We start from the raw sequence: 19,007 nt of genomic DNA, 5'->3' as shown, positions 1-19,007 counted from the left end.
CCCTCCCCGCCACCATGAGGCCGTCCCCCAGCCCTCCGCTAATCGCCGCGCGGGGCGGGAGGGCGGCCGAGTGATGGACACTTGCCTCATCCAATTGCGGGGCGCGCCGCCGCTTGGCGCGAACGGGCGTGGGGGCGGCTGTTTCCCTCCAACGTCCCAAGCCCCTGAGGCGGCCGCCATTTTCTCGCATCCCCCCTCGCGGCGGGCCGGGCCCCGCTCCTGTCGCGGCGGAGATGGCCGGCGTGATCCGGCGGCTGGATGAAGATGTGGTGAACCGCATCGCGGCCGGCGAGGTCATCCAGAGGCCAGCGAATGCCATCAAGGAGATGATAGAGAACTGGTGAGGCGCTTGCGGTATCTCGGAAGGGGCGGACTCTCCGGGTTCGGGCTGCAGCCCGGGCGCTGAGGCGAGCCGAGGGAGCCGGGCGTGTGGAGGGCAGCAGCTGAGCGGGGGGAGAAGGGGTCGTTCCGGGGCTGGACACCCTCCTGGCTCTCTGGGCTTTGTGAAACCATGTTTGAGCTGTGAATAGTGCGTTAGAATCGTTTATATGGCTGCTGGAAGAAAAAGGAAGAAGGCGGTAAGCGCCTGTTTGGAACAGAAGTTCCAATGTGTCCGAAAACCAGAGTAGAAACATCAGATATAAGGACAATTTAAAATTCCACTTTCGTATAGCTATTTATTCTCTAGAATGGCTGTTCTATGCTGTGCTTTCTCGCTTTCCACAGCTTGGATGCTAAATCTACGAGTATCCAGGTAGTAGTTAAAGAAGGTGGTCTGAAGCTCATCCAAGTCCAAGATAACGGCTGTGGTATCAGAGTGAGTACCAACAGCTCTGTGCTGATGTCTTGTATAACCTCTTAACATTTACGTAAATCTATAAGTGTTTCTGATCTTGAAAAGAGTGGGAACAGAAAGTAGCTGTTATTATTTTCTTATCCCTGTTACATAGAAAGAAGATCTCAACGTTGTATGTGAGAGATTTACTACGAGTAAACTACAGAAATTTGAAGACTTGTCTAGTATTTCTACATACGGTTTCAGGGGTGAGGTAAGCTCTTCAGCAAGGTTTAGAAATTGTTCATTGTTTATTGGTGCCTTTCTGTAGTGCAGAGTTCGCATAATTGCTCATTCACAAAACTCTATGCTGATATCTGAGAATCTGCCTTCTGAATGTAGTTCAAAATATATTTATGTGTCTTTTAAGAATATATGGATTCCTAGTGAGAGGTGTATATTCTTTTTGCTTTCTGGAGTAAGAGGTTATTTAAGTAAAACAATACCTGTCTTTTCAAGCGTTGCTTCAGGAACGTATAGGTGAAAGGCAATGGAAGTTTTGACTGGATGGTAAATCAATGATGACAGACTTTTTGCTAAATGCAGTACTTAAAGCCAAAAGAAAGTTCTGGATAAAGTCTGGTTTTATAGGTACTGAAAGTCATAAAGGCTTTACTGACCCCAGTGACTTTTTTACGGGGGCTTTTATTAATTATTTGCAGGTGGTATATGAGAATTTTATGGTGCTCTTTGGAGCTTGTATGCTTTTTCAGCTATCAGTGACATCTAGAGCAAGGTTTACAAAGATGCTTTTTCTTTCTCTAGGCATTGGCTAGCATCAGTCATGTTGCCCATGTTACGGTAACAACTAAAACAGCTGATGCAAAGTGTGCATACAGGTATGCTAGTTATGATCCAGGTAATTTCTGCTGTAGATAATAACAAACAGATGTGTTTCATGTTCTTTTCAGTGCTCTTATTGGTGGGAATGGGGACACTGAATGCTTTGTTTCTAGGACAGTTCCAAACAGGGCCCAGAATATAAAAAAACATAGTTTGAATGATTTTTATTGCAGACTGTAAAGGTAGGCTTTACTTAAACAATATAATTTAAACGTGTGTGGGGGAAGTTTTAAAAGGAATTCTACTTCAGCAGGCAGTGTAGGGTTAACTTTCATCTTTCACATCTCAGGATAAAATGTGTGTACACAGCCTGCAAGTTTTGCAAATTTCATAGGTCTCTGAACACAGAAACATTTTGTTTCACAATGCTATCCAAAAAGGGTTTTGAATATCCTTCTGAAGACTTAGCTCTAAACATAAGCAAAAATAAGCTTATTGGTGTCTCAGCTATTTTTATGAAAAAGAAGGAAAAATGTTTACATCTTGACTTTTTTTTTTTCAAAAGACTGTATGATGATGGTCTTTCTTTTATTAATTATGTAGGGTATGTAAGAGGTCAAAAGAAGTGTGTTCTTAGGAAGTCACGCAGATGCAGAATTTCAGAAAGAGCTAAATGGGTCAGAAATCTTTTATGGTCAAAATCCTGTTATTGGCCCAAAAGGAAACACATGTATAAAGTCAATAATTTATTATTAGTATAACTGAAGTGTGAAGTCTAGTGGAAGAATTATTATTAATGCAGGTCTAGTTATTAAAGAAAGCTACAATTATCCTACTATTACAATATAATAATCCTACAATTACAGGAACAGCTTGAGTAGTACAATCTCAAAATACTTATTCTGTTATCTACTACACATTCTCTGCTGTTAACTCCCACTCTCCTGCGGCCCTGATGGGCTCTGAGGTCAATACAGTCAGTTTTCTGCTAGCAGAAAGGGAGAAGCTGCAGCCAATTCACAGCAATCCAAGTTCTTTGCTGGGAGAAGTGTGGTGATGATGGGGTTTCTGTCGTCTTCCACCCAATCCTGGCAACTGTCTGACAACTTGTTTTTATTTTCTGCCTAGAGCTTCTTACAGTGATGGAAAAATTAAAGCCCCTCCAAAACCCTGTGCTGGAAACCAAGGGACACAGATCATGGTAAGGTTTTTTTGTATGTTATCCTGCTGTTCCCTGGTCTTTATGTTTGTACCACTTATTGGTATGTGTTGCATTGCAAGGGAAGAAGTGGGGCATATTGCACAAAAGTGGAAAGTTGGGGAGAGACAGGCAGGCAGATCTTCAGTTGGTCTTGTGGTGAGATGATGTGACTGCAGATGTTAGCATGTGATCAGAATGAGACAGACGGCTGTGATACAGAAAAGCAGGGAGCTCAAAATAGAAAGAGCAATGTGTGTTGCAAGGTTTAGGGTGGGAGGTAGAAGCCAGCCCTGCCAAAGGGTCTGCAGGTGTGTGCTTGTCTTGCAGTGGGAATACGTGCCCTGCAGGCTTAGCGTGTGAATCAGCTGTAGATTTACGTTTGCATTTTTATACAGGACAACATAAAGAGTAAACTTCAAAATTCTGCTTTTCTCACTACAGAAAAGAAAAATAACTTGCACGCTGTTTCAATAAATAGTGAAAATTAACAACTTAAGTTGCTGTTTTAATAACATTAATAGCCCTGATTGCAACAGCTGTTTTCAAGTTTATTTGTGGTTCATGATAACAATCTAATCAGGGAATCCGTTGTTATCAGCAATAGAAGGAATATAATTTTCACTGAAAAGTGAATACTTGTAAAGGTGGTAGTGTTTTTTTCAAAAAAAAAATAAATAAACAAAAAAAGAATGTACTAAAATAAAGCTATGTATTTCTCTAGAGTTGAAACTTGTTAGGTAAACCTAAGCAGGTAAGGAAAAAAATCAAATGCAGATTCTTCAGAAACTTAAATGTTCTCAGAAAATTTTGTAGTATATATTTGAAAATTATCTTAATTATATAGTGAGAGGAGACTTCTTCAATGGTTTTTAATTGTTATCATCTTCTCTGTAGGTTGAAGATCTCTTTTACAATGTAAATACACGGAGGAAAGCTTTAAAAAATCCAAGTGAAGAGTATGCAAAAATACTAGAAGTTGTTGGCAGGTAAACTGAAATAAGAAACTCCAGTTTCTAGTGATGTGGAGAGCACTGTTTTGCTTGCTTGTTTTCAGAGGTATTGGCATATGCATGTATGGTATTTTTTGTTGTTGTTGTTTTTCCACTTTTTTTTTTTTTAAGCGTATGGTGTTGGATAACAGTTAACAGTCCACTTAGATAAAGAAAAAAACAGGAAGAATAGCATATTCACTCCATGCCTCTTATTACCAAGAATCCCAGCAAACAATTGATGATAGACTGAAACGAGTGAACTCTCAATGAACTTGGGATGAAAAGAATCAATGTAAAAAACGTGTAAGAGTATTGAGATTTGGCTGAAAAAGAAAAGGCTGAATGGCAATTTTTTTTTTTTAAATAACAGAAAAAAAAATGCTACTAGATATAACATTCCCTTACTAGGTCCCTTTTTTTTTTTTTTTTTTTTTATCTTTTGCCATATGTAGAAGCTTTGCAAGTAGAATTCAGTCAATTTAACAAAAAAAAAAAAAAAAAAAAGCTTTGCATTTCCAGTGAGAAATACAAAAGATAGCAAGGAGTAGCAGAAGTGCTAGCGTGCTCCCTGAATGAGCTACTTAGAGTATCTTTACTGCCCAGGAAGACTTCAGCCAGGAGGTAAAGCATCAGGTGCCAGTACTCTGGAATGGGCTGATCTGAAGTTACTAGCTGTCCTGGTTACAGCAATCTAACCTCTGTGTTTTTACCGTTTTCATCTTGCAAGGTTCTTTCTCATGACTTAATGATTTCTCTAGAAGCTTAAGCCAAGGTTATGCAGCTGTAGTGTATCAAACCTTGGACTCACATGCAGCTGAACTTTCCAGGTAGGGGAGGTCAGATGGGCCAGCCACTTCTCAGATCTTTCTCTGTATGAATTTAGAGTTAATTCTGCTATATTGAGTGAGCTTTGCTGTTCTTCTAGTTAAACCTATGTAATGAAACTGAACTAAGCAAGACAGTCAATAAAAGCTGGATTAGGTCTGGGTTGTTTTTCAACTTCTTTTTTTTTTGAGAAATAATCTAAGTTTATCATGTTTTTTTTTTTTTTTTTTTTTTAAATGACTACAGGTGGGTTAAACAGAACAGTTTTTATAGCTGTTAAGTCTACAAAGCTTATTTTGGCTCAAATCACATTACTGGATAGCAGGAAATACTTCTTTGTTTGCCCATGTTACTAGCTGCTTTTCAGCATTCATGTAGTGACATTTTATTCTTTTTCACATACCACAGTCTTATGCTTACCTGTTTTTCAGGTACGCCATCCATAACTCAGGTATCAGCTTTTCAGTTAAAAAGGTATGTGAAAAAAAGCCCTTACCTTCACCATATATACACCTGGTCAAGTTTTTTTTAAGCAACAGAACTTTTGTACAGAGCTGCATACATTCTTCACTTTCAAAGATGGAGTATTAGCCTGTATAGGTATGAGGCTAACAAATCCTGCGATCCTGTGCCATTTAACATGTTACTTTTCTGAACATTAATAAGGAAATAATAGAAAACATGATAATTACATTGTACCTTTTTGTTAGAATTGTTATTGCTATTCTATTCAAACAGAACCGTGAACTGATTGATACTTATTTCTGATCTATTAGCAAGGTGATACCGTGTCGGATGTTAGAACTTTAACAAATGCCTCAACAGTGGACAACATTAGGTCCATCTTTGGAAATGCTGTTAGCAGGTATGTTGGTGTTGAGTTCTGTTTTGACTTTCTAGCAAATCTCCTCCCGCCTTCTCTTGTAAAGAACACAGGCTGTGCAAACTTCTGCCTTCAAGGTGAATTACAAGAAAGTGTGACTGCAGTAATAAAAGGCTCTCCTTTGTACTGCGGACAGTGACTTTTTTTTTTAAAAAGTATATCAAAGGAAATAGGGAAGCTGTAAAGTTACTCCTTCAGTGTGCTGAAAGGGAACAACCTAGTTGTAATTTTGTGTGCTAATCTAAAAAAGCAGACTGTACTTGTGTTATTTATGAGTTCCTATCTTCTTGCTACACCATGAAAATCTTACCTCTTCATACTGCAGTCTCTTTGATACATTTGTCTTCTCACTTTTTTTCTAAAATCTTAAGGTTTAACGTTTTGACAAAAGCTGTATCAGTTGATGCTAAGTAAAGCAGTCAGAAGTTGGAAACAAAACTGGGCATCTACTCAAAATTTATCTGCCACTTCAGGAAAAATTCTCTTTATTAAATCTTCAGCTGAGAAGAACTCATAGCACAGACATGTAGAATGAGTTTCTCTGAGGTCTTCCCATGAATACCGAGGTGTCAGTTTGATTTGGTTACTAAAATCATAATTCACATTTAAGGAATTTAACTTGTAATACATGGAAACACAGCACACTAGAGAGGCTGCTTAGTAATAAGATAGACAGTATTTCTCTGCCATGCGTTTTTTGTCTACTTCCAAATGCTTGTTTGATACAGTTTTTTCTTTGTACAGTCCTGAATAAGTTGCCAATTTTGACATGTTTTGATCTTACTTTTTCAAGTGAAACCTATTTTACCCAATTTCAGATTGTGTTTACATGCATTAAATTGGCACTTGTGTATACAGAGTGTCTGAATGGGAAATAAAAAGCCCATAAGCCTTTCTTAACATGAGCTTCAGCAGCTCACACAATACGCTGCTAGAAGCTACTGAAATGTGATTGGATTTCCCGAACTAATGTACCATGAAAAGTATAAAATCTGTTATGAAAATTGTTAATGCTGTGCCAATACATGGCTATGATATTGTGATAGGTGTTAAAAAGGTACTCAAGGTAGTTTTACAGGCTCCAATCATACTGGATTACTGTTTTACATTCTCTTAGGGAGAGATACGAGGGTGCAGAAAGAAACCAGTGAAAGAAAGAAAGAAAATGCAGTTGGCACTTCATTATTTTTTTGTGGTTAAATAATTTTGTGTCTCAGCAAAGAATGTTGGAGCCCTCAAATCATACTGTAGCTTGCTGTAACTGTGGCATAAATAGAACATAGGACAGTGCTGCTACTTGTGAGTACCCTTTGAAACTTGCATTAACAGGAGAAACTTTGTGTGTGTTTCTGTCAAACTGTCAATAGGGAATTGATAGAAGTGGGCTGTGAAGATGCAAATCTGGCCTTTAAAATGAAAGGCTACATCACAAATGCAAATTATTCTGTGAAGAAATCTGTATTTTTACTCTTCATAAACCGTAAGTTTAAAAAAAGTTTTACAATCATATTGCTTCTTATGTACTAATCAGAACAAAATTTTCTGAAGAATTGCAAAAATCTTTTGAGTATAAAAATTCTTGAAAATGTTGAAGAATAAATATTACAGGTAACTGTAGATTTTAAGGTGTTTTTCTATGTGTAATGTGGGTCAAGTTTTGCTCTGTAAGTACTGGAGAGCAGGTAAGACCGGGTCTATATTGAAGGCTGTGAAATACCGAGGTAATGAGGGTATCTTGCGCAGTAACACAGAGTGGTCTCTTCCTTCTGTAGCAACATGAGCTCAGGATGCAGTGAACATTGACTGTATGAAATACTGAAAGGGTAGTCTGGTTATTTTCATATTTGTGAAAAATACTTCTAATTATAAAGCAAATACTAAGATGATACTGCCTAAACCTGTATTTCTCTTGGAGAGGTCTAGGGAAAAAGAGGGATAAAATGTGTGCCTTTTAAAGATATAAAGCATAAAGATATTGCTCTGAAGGTTTAGTTATTCACTAGCATTTTTGGAAAACAGAAAACAGCATTTTGTTCTCTTTCAGATCGACTGGTAGAGTCAACAGCTTTGCGGAAAGCCATAGAGACTGTGTATGCTGCTTACCTGCCAAAAAGTACGCATCCATTCCTGTACTTAAGGTAAAGTAATGGGGAAAAAGTAGCCTTTTGGTACTATCTTACAGGATGGAGCTAGGGTGAGTAGGTTTAGAAGGTCATTTGTGTTCCCGATGGTAGTGCTAAGTATTGTACTGAGGTAGGTTATTGCTAGACAGGAGGTAATTCACCATGCATCTTCAATGTTACCAAAAAAAGTCAGCACAAACAATTAAAGACAGGCTTTAATCTTCATAAGCAGTGAACTTAACTAAGCTTAAGTCCTTTGACATTATGCTCTTTGCTTAGGAAAATGAGTTATGCCAGGAATACAGCAGTGCATTTAAGACCACTCAGATAATTTTCCAAATGCCATTCATATTTTTTTCTTGCTAGGAATTATATTTGTATCTCTCTCTTTAATAGATACTGTTCTTCTTGGTATATTAGTGTAACAAAAAAGTGAATTACATGCTGCTTACTGGAAGTAATTATTTACAAAAAATAGGTAAAACCAGACTGCTCTCTTAAAAATTGGAGAGTATGAAATATTTAAGAGCTAGTCAACTAAATGGTAAGCAACTAAATCTTGTCATTCACCAGTGAAACTTAATGATATCCGGTGCTTTCTAGGAATAAAGTTCTTGCATTGCAGTGTTTGGGGTCATTGATAATGACAGGGCATCAACAAGTAACTCATGAGACACTGTGAGTAAAAGCTATTTCCAGAAACGGTTTTTAGTAGTGCAGTGGAGACGTTGATTTAAGTTTGCATGTGCAAGCTGACTTTGAGTTCAGAGTAGGGTTCTTCAGAGTAATTATTCTTTTAATATACCAAACAAATTTTGACTGTAGTGTAACTTTAGTAGGTTTTGGGACTATTATTAGCTTCTTTGCTTGTGGTAATTTGCCCCAAGTCTGACAGTCTTTATACTGAACCAATGTGTGCTCTCTGCCATCCATGGAAGATTTTAGGTTAACTACCTTTAAAATCTTTTCCAGCCTGGAAATAGCTTCCAAGAATGTAGATGTGAATGTGCACCCTACAAAACATGAGGTCCACTTCCTTCATGAAGACAGCATTCTAGAGCGTGTGCAGCAGCACATAGAGAGCAAGTTACTGGGCTCTAATTCCTCAAGGATGTACTTCACTCAGGTGAGAATACATGTTTCAAGTAACCACAGCTCTGCGCTCTTTTAACAGTAGTGGATGTGTTTACCTTCTTCAGGAGTACAAGCTAGGCAGTGATGGATAGTCATCACTGTTACACTGGTAGCGTGAGATCTTTGCTCTGTTCCAGGGATGGATTTCTTTAATATACCAGTGTTAATAATGAGGCAGTAAACTTACTGGAGAAGGGCATGGAAATATTTTAAATAACTTTCTGTCAAGTATCTGTTCAATCTTCTTGATTTTTACAAGTATATTACCCTTCACATGCACTAAACTTCTTATTCTGCCCTTTTTTATGAGAAAGATGTGTGAGGAAATTGTTTATTCTGTGTATTTGATGACATTTTGGATTTAACCTAACCAGAAAAATAGCAGGAAAAATCTTCCCTAATTGCTTTTTACATATAGCATAGTATGCTAACTGTAACCTTCTAAAAAGTTTTCCTTGTGATTTTTAAATGTTTTTAAAACTTGTCTCAAATACAAACTAATGATTTCAGTAATTGCCAAGATGGTGACACTCATATTATGCAGAAAACCACTGCAAAGCTGGTGGCCTGTTTAAGCAACTGACATGGTGTCTGTGGGGTTTGGAACTTACCTTTGAGCAGTAAGGCACTGTGAGGAGCATGGTTGGTCTCTGCTTTTACTTACCTATTGTTGATGTCTGCTTCCCCATGTTTGAATGAAGACATTGCTTCCAGGGGCTGAGTGTTCTTCCTGTGAGGTGGTAAAATCAGCAGCAAACCCTTCTGCAGCCACAAAAGGAAGCAGTGATAAAATCTACGCACACCAGATGGTCCGCACTGATTCCCGAGAGCAGAAACTGGATGCTTTCCTTCAGCACATGAACAACCCCCTAAGCACAGGCCCTGCTGAAGTGACCGTGGGGGTTATTAATGCAGCACCTCCAGAGGGTCCTGCCAGGCTGCAGGATGCTGAAATGGAAGATGTCAGTGATCTTGAAATAGCTGATGTCCTTGAAGCGGCTGAGGTTCAGCAGGATGTGGCAATGCCTGAAGAGCTGAGTAAGAGTAGACACTTGTCTCCTGAGAAAGCACTTCCTCGGTAAGTCTCATCTTTCCTGAGGTCTTGCAGTCCTACCTGGTTATTTCATGGCTTTGCCTTGAATTTAGAGGGTTTTCTGATACCTTAGGACTTTTTTTTTTTTTTCCAAGAAGGAAACCTTTTCCTAGAAATTCTCTCTTTACCTAGAGAACTCCTCATGGTATTTCAATGAGAAATCCAACTTAATCTGTGAACTGTAACTTACGTAGCTCGTGATAAATTTTCTAACTGGATTTCTGTGCATGCTGGAATGCAGGAACCTATAAAAATAATGATGACCTTGACTTTACTTGAGGAAGATCATAGTGGTCCTCCTCAGTTTGGAGGACACCACTTTGTGGTATGACTGAAAGGTAGAAACCACATCACTGAATTTTGCAGACACTACCCTGGTGAAGATAGAAGCACTGTCATCTTCTACAGCCCCTGCAGGGAGCTGTTACGAGAGGCCAGAGAAGTGTATGTGTGGGGCATCATTAGAAATGTCAACATTTATAATGTGTCCTTTAGAGCCCATTGGCTTGTTGGTTAACAGACATCCAGTGTGACCAATACTGAAGTCTTAAATTCTTTATGAATCATCTTTTTCTAACAAATTATGCATAGGAAGTAAAAAAAAAAACAAAACAAAACAAAACAAAAAAAAAACTGGAAGTGGAAGCTTTGGGAAACTTCGTGCATTTCCTTTTTGTAACGTACAATGTGTGAATGCAGCAGACCATCTGTTTGTGTTTTGCTTCAGTGACAGGAGGATAGAATATACTTCCTTTTTGTTTCTGTATTGCAGAAAGAGACCACGGGAAGACACTGACATAGAGATGGAAAAAGATGTTTCCAGAAAGGAGATGACTGCTGCCTGCACCCCTAAAAGAAGAATTATCAATTTGACCAGTGTGTTGACTCTTCAGGAGGAAATTAGCAGCCGGGCACATGAAAGTAAGCAGGTGGCTTTGATTCTTCGGCTTATTTCACCAACTAAGTATGCCTGCTTGGACTGCTGAGGGGAAGATAGTTAGCAACACAGTGAGCTTATGGGCATGTTTTTAACTGAGCTTTTGACAAACAAAATTGTTAAATGTCAAGTGTCAAACTCTGAACAGTCTGCTACTAAAAGCAGGAGACGTACTGGGAAGACTTATTAAAAACTAGCATACCTTGCTAGTAGGCAAATGCTTCATTCTAAATAGTTTGTAAACTCTAACTTGTGATTTTTTTGGTATTGGTTATGGCACAGCTTGAAAAGCTATGGTATTTTGTAATTTTCAAAAAAATAATTGTTTATAGTTATTAAAAATTTTGATTAATTGTGTGATTACAAAATATTCAGAAGGAAAACTTCATGGGACGGGCCTGATGGTCATATTTTCTTATTTACTGCTTTTGCTAGTCATTTTTATTTGGATCTGTCCCACTTATGGGAGGAGTTCAAAAAAGGCTGGTGAAATACTCTTTTGTTTTGGTGAAAAGGTGAAATGTTTGCAGTTCTTCCTAGGGTTGTTTCTTCTTTGCTCTTTCAGTTGCTTTAAGAGTCATATTGAGTCATATTCCAGTATTATTCAGTTGGTCTAGATGTTAGGAACCTCGTGGTTTTTTGTCACTGAATTGTGAATCTGGGGAGAAGCTCCACAGCTAAAATGGCTAGACTAACAGACTTCTGAAATAAATAACTGATTAAAAATCTTTAGAAGTTTTTTTTTCTTTTTTTAAAGATCAAGGTTTCTAGTAAGTAGTACCCGTGCTATAGAATAAGTTCTGCAGTAGGCTGGTAATTCCCTGTTAGGCTGTTGCGGTTTAAATACTGAAATCACGTAGCTATTCCTGTGCCATGAAATATTCAAAAATCCCCTGAAGTACACAGCACAACTTGTGCAGCTGCTTGAGGTTCTCATCTTCACGTATGTGAGAAACACAAGAGACCAGAGTAAGAAATGCTCTTCTTGTCACCTTTTCCAGCAGAACACAATATTGCAATGCAATTTGCTTAGTGTAATGCTTTGTACATGGTGTGATGGCAGTGCAGAGCTCCTATAATGAAGTTGTTTCTGAGGGCTGTAGTGACATTTTTGGTAGAGTGCGTAAAATGAACAAGGAATTCAGACTCTGCACTCTTCTTTTTTCAAATAAGAGAGAAGAGGCTGGAAACTTACGGAGGGAAGATGACACTGACTATGGCCCTAATCTACTGCATTGCCAGAACCTAGTCTGATAATCTCTGTGAGATTTTGTTGCAAGTTTCTTTTGCTTATACAGTTTTCTTTGAAAGAAGTCTACGCTCCTATCCTAGTCTCCTGTGGCTGGAAACAACTTCAGAAACTCAGGTTATTCAAATCAAATTGAGAGATTTTTCTTAACAGTTAAACTAGAAATGTGAATTTTTGTAAACTGTCTCATGAGTGCTTTAATATATTATGAATATATGCATATACAAAGGAACGATTTAAGATTTTAAAATAAACTAGAATTGGTAGTATGTGTATATTAGGAACTGTAGTGCAGTAGTAGCTGAACAGTAGGCAGACTTTAGTCACAAATCACTCAACTGACTAAATTAGGGCGGAGTTGCACACAGAACATTAACCTCTTTTTTACTTTTTTCCCCTTGTTTCAGGTCTTCAGGAAATGCTACGCGATCACTCATTTGTTGGCTGTGTCAGCCCTCAGTGGGCTCTGGTGCAATATCAGACAAAACTGTATCTTCTCAATACAACAAAACTCAGGTAAAGAACCTCTCACACTTGCTGGCAGTTCAAGTGATTACCTGTTACCAAGCTAATTAGAAGGAAGAAGGAAATGATAGAAAATAATTTTTTCTTATGGCCTATCCAGAAAGCCATGAGACTCGTGATTAAGCAACCTTTCGAAACAGTAGAAACAAGTCTGGACTGCCTGTGAAAAGCTGCAGAAGCTCTTAAATGCCAGCCACTGCACTCTGTGATCACAGACTGGAGTAAGGGAAATAAATTTTAGTTGCTTTATGCTTGTCTACAGCAACTACTCGTTACCTACAGTGGAAAGATGAGTGAGCAGAGGCTTTAGACAAGTCAGTGACTTGATCCACTTGGGTTAAGAGAAGCTGCAGGATGTGATCATAACATAAAGCTTTTCACCTGCGATCTTACTGGGCCAGACACAAGGATATTCTCCTACTTGTTACAAAATTAAAGATGGACTTGTATCAATTTCCAAGTTCCTTTGTATTTCTTGCAGCACAGCAAAGGATTAAAGACCATGAAATACGAGGGATCTGGGAACAAACTGATAGCAGCTGCATGGTTACGTAACAGCTCTGCATCAGTGTTGGTGATGTCAGAAACTAAGAAACAATTATAAACATCTAGAGAGGGAGTATGAATCTTAAACTGTTGAGTTAAAAGTAAGATCTTTATTAACATGAAAGGATATGGTCATTTATTGTTTCAAAGATGACCTTTACTTTTCCCCTTTTAATTATGGTACCTTGGAGATGCATGATCATGTCTGTGTAACTAATTTTTTTTTAAACTTCAATTTAGCCAAGAACTCTTCTACCAGATACTTATTTATGACTTTGCAAACTTTGGAGTCTTAAGGCTATCTGTAAGTATAATTTTACATTATTTTATATAAAAAATGCTTATCTAAAGTGAGGCTGCCCTTTCAGATAATGTATATGTTTATAGGTTCAATTTTGTACCCTGTAAGAGTGATGCTCCATTGCTGTCACAGTAATACAAAATAGCAAACACCTTGAGTCATTCTGTAGCTACAGCTGTATCTTGTGATCCTGGGGGCTTGTTGCTAGTGTTGCTTCTGACTATTCACCTGGCTTTGCTATTGCTTGATACATTTAGACAAAATTAGAATACTCAATCTACCTTTATTAGAAAGCGTAGAGTGCTATTGCTTATCCTGTAAATATCAACACTTGGCAAGATTGTGGGCTGCAGAGACTTGTAGCAGAAATCAGCTTAATTGCTTGATTAGCAGAACTGTCTGCTCTGAATCCTGGAAGCTGTATAATGAAGTTAGATTGTTTGTGAAGGAAAAAGCTACAGCCTTTCCTGGTGGAATCACTAACAACACTTCTGCTTCCTCCATTTTTAGGAGGCAGCTCCTTTATATGAGCTTGCAATGCTTGCTTTAGAGGACCCTGAGAGTGGCTGGACAGAAGAAGATGGCCCAAAAGAAGGTCTTGCTGAGTACATAGTTGAGTTTCTGAAAAAGAAGGCTGAAATGCTGAAAGACTATTTCTCTCTTGAAATTGACAAGGTATATGACTGCTACTATTGCTCTTTGTTCTACATGGTGCTACAGTTTGGTAACTGATAACCACAACAGTTTGCTTGCTGTACTTACTGATAGACAACTCCACTAAGGTTTAGGTGGTTTACCCCTTTCATTTAAAAAAAAGGCTCAGGACTTACGCTGCTTTTAGAGGGGACTATGCAAAGCTTAATTAATTAGTTATCAAATGAGTCATCTCCTCACTAACTAGTCTGTATGTCTCCTGTCCAGCAAGGTTGTAGAACTCGAGGATGGGAATGACAAGGTCAAGTCCCTTTGGGTTAGGATCGGCAGGGACAACAAGGCTAGTGTCCTGGTCGGGGTCTGCTATAGACCGCCGAACCAGGATGAGGAGACGGATGAGGAGTTCTACAGGCAGCTGACAGAAGTTGCGAAATCGTCAGCTCTTGTACTCGTGGGGGACTTCAACTTCCCTGACATATCCTGGAAGCACAACACAGCCCTGAGAAAGCAGTCTAGGAGGTTTCTGGAGAGCGTGGAAGATAGCTTCCTGACGCAGCTGGTTAGTGAGCCTACCAGGGGTGGTGCCCCGCTAGACCTTCTCTTCACAAACAGAGAAGGACTGGTGGAGGATGTGGTTGTCAGGAGCTGTCTTGGGCAGAGTGACCGTGAAATGGTGGAGTTCACTATTCTTGGTGAGGCCAGGAAGGGGACCAGTAAAACCGCTGTATTGGACTTCCGGAGGGCTGACTTTGAGCTGCTCAGGACACTAGTTGGTGGAGTCCCTTGGGAGGCGGTTCTGAAGGGCAGAGGGGTCCAGGAAGGCTGGGCGCTCTTCAAGAGGGAAATCTTAATGGCGCAGGAACGGTCTGTCCCCATGTGCCCAAAGAGCTGGCGGGGAAGAAGACCAGCCTGGCTCAACAGAGAATTGTGGCTTGATCTTAGGAGAAAAAAGAGGGTTTATAATCTTTGGAAAAGTGGGCAGGCCACTAGGGAGGACTTTAAGGATGTAGCGAGGCTGTGCAGGGACAAAATTAGGAAGGCCAAAGCTCATCTGGAGCTCAATCTGGCTACTGCTGTTAAAGATAACAAAAAACGTTTCTGTAAATACATCAACACAAAAAGGAGGACTAAGGAGAATCTCCATCCTTTACTGGATGCGGGGGGAAACTTAGTTACAAGAGACAAGGAAAAGGCAGAGGTGCTCAATGCCTTCTTTGCCTCAGTCTTTAGCGGCAATACCGGTTGTTCTCTGGATACTCAGTACCCTGAGCTGGTGGAAGGGGATGGGGAGCAGGATGTGGCCCTCACTATCCGCGAAGAAATGGTTGGTGACCTGCTACGGCACTTGGAGGTGCACAAGTCGATGGGGCCGGATGGGATCCACCCAAGGGTACTGAGAGAACTGGCAGAGGAGCTGGCCAAGCCACTATCCATCATTTATCAACAGTCTTGGCTATCGGGGGAGGTCCCAGTTGACTGGTGGCTAGCAAATGTGATGCCCATCTACAAGAAGGGCTGGAGGGCAGACTCGGGAAACTACAGGCCTGTCAGTTTGACCTCAATGCCAGGGAAGCTCATGGAGCAGATCCTCCTGAGAGTCATCACGCAGCACTTGCAGGGCAAGCAGGCGATCAGGCCTAGTCAGCATGGGTTTATGAAAGGCAGATCCTGCTTGACGAACCTGATCTCCTTCTATGACAAAGTGGCGCGCTGGGTGGATGAGGGAAAGGCTGTGCATGTGGTCTACCTTGACTTCAGCAAGGCTTTTGACACCGTCTCCCACAGCATTCTCCTCAAGAAACTGGCTGCTCTTGGCTTGGACTGGCACACGCTTCGTTGGGTTAGAAACTGGCTGGATAGCCGGGCCCAAAGAGTCGTGGTGAATGGAGCCAAGTCCAGTTGGAGGCCAGTCACTAGTGGCGTCCCCCAGGGCTCGGTGCTGGGGCCGGTCCTCTTTAATATCTTCATTGATGATCTGGACGAGGGCATTGAGTGCACCCTCAGTAAGTTTGCAGATGACACCAAGTTAGGTGCATGTGTCGATCTGCTCGAGGGTAGGAAAGCTCTGCAGGAGGATCTGGATAGGCTGCACCGATGGGCTGAGGTCAACTGCATGAAGTTCAACAAGGCCAAGTGCCGGGTCCTGCACCTGGGGCGCAATAACCCCAAGCAGAGCTACAGGCTGGGAGAGGAATGGTTAGAGAGCTGCCAGGCAGAGAAGGACCTGGGAGTGATGGTGGATAGTCAGCTGAATGTGAGCCAGCAGTGTGCTCAGGTGGCCAAGAAGGCCAACGGCATCCTGGCTTGTATCAGGAACAGTGTGACCAGCAGGGCTAGGGAGGTGATCGACCCCTGTACTTGGCTCTGGTGAGGCCGCACCTCGAGTACTGTGTTCAGTTTTGGGCCCCTCGCTACAAGAAGGACATGGAGGTGCTCGAGCGGGTGCAGAGAAGGGCGACAAAGCTGGTGAGGAGTCTGGAGAACAAGTCCTGCGAGGAGCGGCTGAGGGAGCTGGGCTTGTTCAGCCTGGAGAAGAGGAGGCTCAGGGGCGACCTTATTGCTCTCTATAGGTACCTCAAGGGAGGCTGTAGTGAGGTGGGGGTTGGTCTGTTCTCCCATGTGCCTGGTGACAGGACGAGGGGGAATGGGCTTAAGTTGCGCCAGGGGAGTTTTAGGTTAGATGTTAGGAAGAACTTCTTCACTGAAAGGGTTGTGAGGCATTGGAACAGGCTGTCCAGGGAAGTGGTGGAGTCACCATCCCTGGAAGTCTTCAAAAGACGTTTAGATGTAGAGTTTAGGGATATGGTTTAGTGGGGACTGCTAGCGTTAGGTCAGAGGTTGAACTCGATGATCTTGAGGTCTCTTCCAACCTAGAAATTCTGTGATTCTGTGAAGGTGTGTGGCTTAACCAACTCCGATCTACAGGATCACATTTGCTCTTCATGGTTCTTGTTTTGGGCACTCCAATTCCATACAAAACGGAACAGCTTCAGCAGGTGCCATAACTCAGGCACCTCACATGAGTTCTCAGAAATGGGACTGGTGTAGTCAGGGATTAGAGGTTGAAGAGAAAGCTGAGTTGAAGTCTCCCTGTGGTAAAAGGTCTTCAGGCAGTGTAAGTTAAATGCCACCACTGATGTTCTGCCTAGAACTTAGGCAGAACCCAGGCTTTAAAACTTTTTAACTTCAGCTGCCCTTAAGGCTCAGCAGTCCTCCAACAGGTAATAGTTTTGGTTCATTAACTGCAAGAAAGAACAGTTATTTTTCTTACTGAAGCAGCAGTATTGCCTTGCAGGAAGGAAATCTGATTGGCTTGCCACTTCTGATAGATACCTATATTCCCCTGTTGGAAGGACTACCTATGTTTATCCTTCGTCTGGCCACAGAGGTAAGTATTCAACAATTCATTCACAAATGACTTTTTCCACTTAAGAAACACTGGAATGAATCAAAGTCCTTATCAGAAGCTGCAAAGGAGAGCCTAGAGTTGATTAACTGCACTGTTACATACTCCAGACACTTTTGCTATGGTTATTGAGTAGTTGTACTGCATCTCTGTATTAGTATCTGTTAATTGAATGTTTTGATCTGAATGTCTCCAGTTCTACCCCTTTTTGTTCAGTGCCTCCACCTTAGCAGCACAAAAATGGTCAAAATATTACGACTTTTCCACCTTAGGAATTTTTGTTAGGTCTCTGGCTGCTTATTCAGGCTCTATTAAATAATTTCTGTTTCTTGAAACAGGTAAACTGGGATGAGGAAAAGGAGTGCTTTGAAAGCCTGAGTAAAGAACTCTCTCTGTTTTACTCCATTAGAAAGCAGTATTTAATAGAGGAAGCCACCCTGACCCACTCCCAGGTACTGTAGTATGTAACTACTTAAATGAACAGAGTTAAGACATGAATTCCCTCAACTATAGACTTGTAATGCCAACTCTCCTTTCAACAAAGTAAATCAAGTAGCAGTGCAGCAAGAATCTGAATGAAAGAGTGGGGCTTGAAGTTTTCTGAACTGTGTCTCCTGCCAGAACCTTTTAACAGCAGGCAGGCTGTGCACTGTGCTTAATATTGCAGCAGGCCTTGGCCTCAGAGTTTAGGATGTCTTTTTATCTTATTCAGCTGCAATAGTTTTCTATAGAGGGATTCATATAAACATAAGCAGACGATTTTAAGTACCTGCTTCATCATTCAGTTCAGCTAGCTCATTCTGCAAGTGGCATGACTCAAATAGACTTTTCAGAACTAAGAGTTCATGCTGTACAGTTAACTTTAACACTAGTGGAATTTTAGTCTCTGTATTCTGATAAAGTTGAAATGCTCTCCTTCAGTAAAAGCTTCAGCTTGTTTCTACTTTTTCTGTATTTCAGAATGAGGAGTCTGATTCTGTTTCACCACCATGGAAATGGACTGTCGAACACGTTGTTTACAAAGCTTTTAGGACTTACCTTTTACCTCCTAAACACTTCACAGATGATGGCAACATCTTGCAGCTTGCTAACTTGCCTGACCTGTACAAAGTTTTTGAGAGATGCTGAACAAGTAGTTATTTGTATAGACTTGTACGTGTTTTATTTTATTTAACAGATGAAATCTCAGCTGAGGGAGGAAGGTGTTTAATATTATACAAATATGATAGCAAACATTTTCCTTCAACTTATCAAAGAATAAAGAAATATTTTGACTAAAATGTTTCAGTTAAATCCTCACTCATGGTTTGAGTGTCAATATTAAACAATCCAGCAATAGAATATAATAGAGATGAATCAAGTTAAGTGATCTTGAGTTAAAGTAGGAGGCTGGTAGTGTCAAACATACATGGAATGCACTTAAGGTTAATTTTTTAGTACTGGATGAACTATTGTGTTTCAGATCCAACTAAACTAAAAGATATGCCTCTTGCCATATGCCAAAAAATTAGCAATGTTTT

General features: G+C 40.5%; 1 protein-coding gene across 3 annotated transcripts; it reads left to right on the top strand.

Moving 5' to 3' along the window:
• The first annotated feature begins 148 nt into the window (after nt 1-148).
• On the top strand, nt 149-18,767 carry MLH1 (mutL homolog 1). Of its 3 annotated transcripts, none has more exons than XM_084511506.1 (19): nt 149-340; nt 727-817; nt 951-1,049; nt 1,601-1,674; nt 2,747-2,819; nt 3,714-3,805; nt 5,068-5,110; nt 5,413-5,501; nt 6,887-6,999; nt 7,564-7,657; nt 8,615-8,768; nt 9,478-9,854; nt 10,642-10,790; nt 12,463-12,571; nt 13,367-13,430; nt 13,938-14,102; nt 17,377-17,469; nt 17,826-17,939; nt 18,448-18,767. In XM_084511506.1, the coding sequence occupies exons 1-19, from the start codon at nt 234-236 to the stop codon at nt 18,613-18,615; spliced, it is 2,268 nt and encodes a 755-aa protein (XP_084367632.1). In that variant the 5' UTR covers nt 149-233; the 3' UTR covers nt 18,616-18,767. The 3 variants fall into 3 exon arrangements, with proteins under 3 accessions (XP_084367632.1, XP_084367631.1, XP_084367633.1); XM_084511505.1 differs by having other exon boundaries at nt 8,615-8,787; nt 9,491-9,854; XM_084511507.1 differs by lacking the exon at nt 149-340 and adding an exon at nt 371-578.
• The last annotated feature ends 240 nt before the right edge of the window (nt 18,768-19,007 follow it).

This window comes from Aythya ferina, assembly GCF_964211825.1.
Source record: "Aythya ferina genome assembly, chromosome: 2".
In the NCBI taxonomy this organism is placed as follows: domain Eukaryota; kingdom Metazoa; phylum Chordata; class Aves; order Anseriformes; family Anatidae; genus Aythya; species Aythya ferina.
Note: the sequence above shows the minus strand (reverse complement) of the source record. Positions and strands in the feature narration are given on the sequence as shown.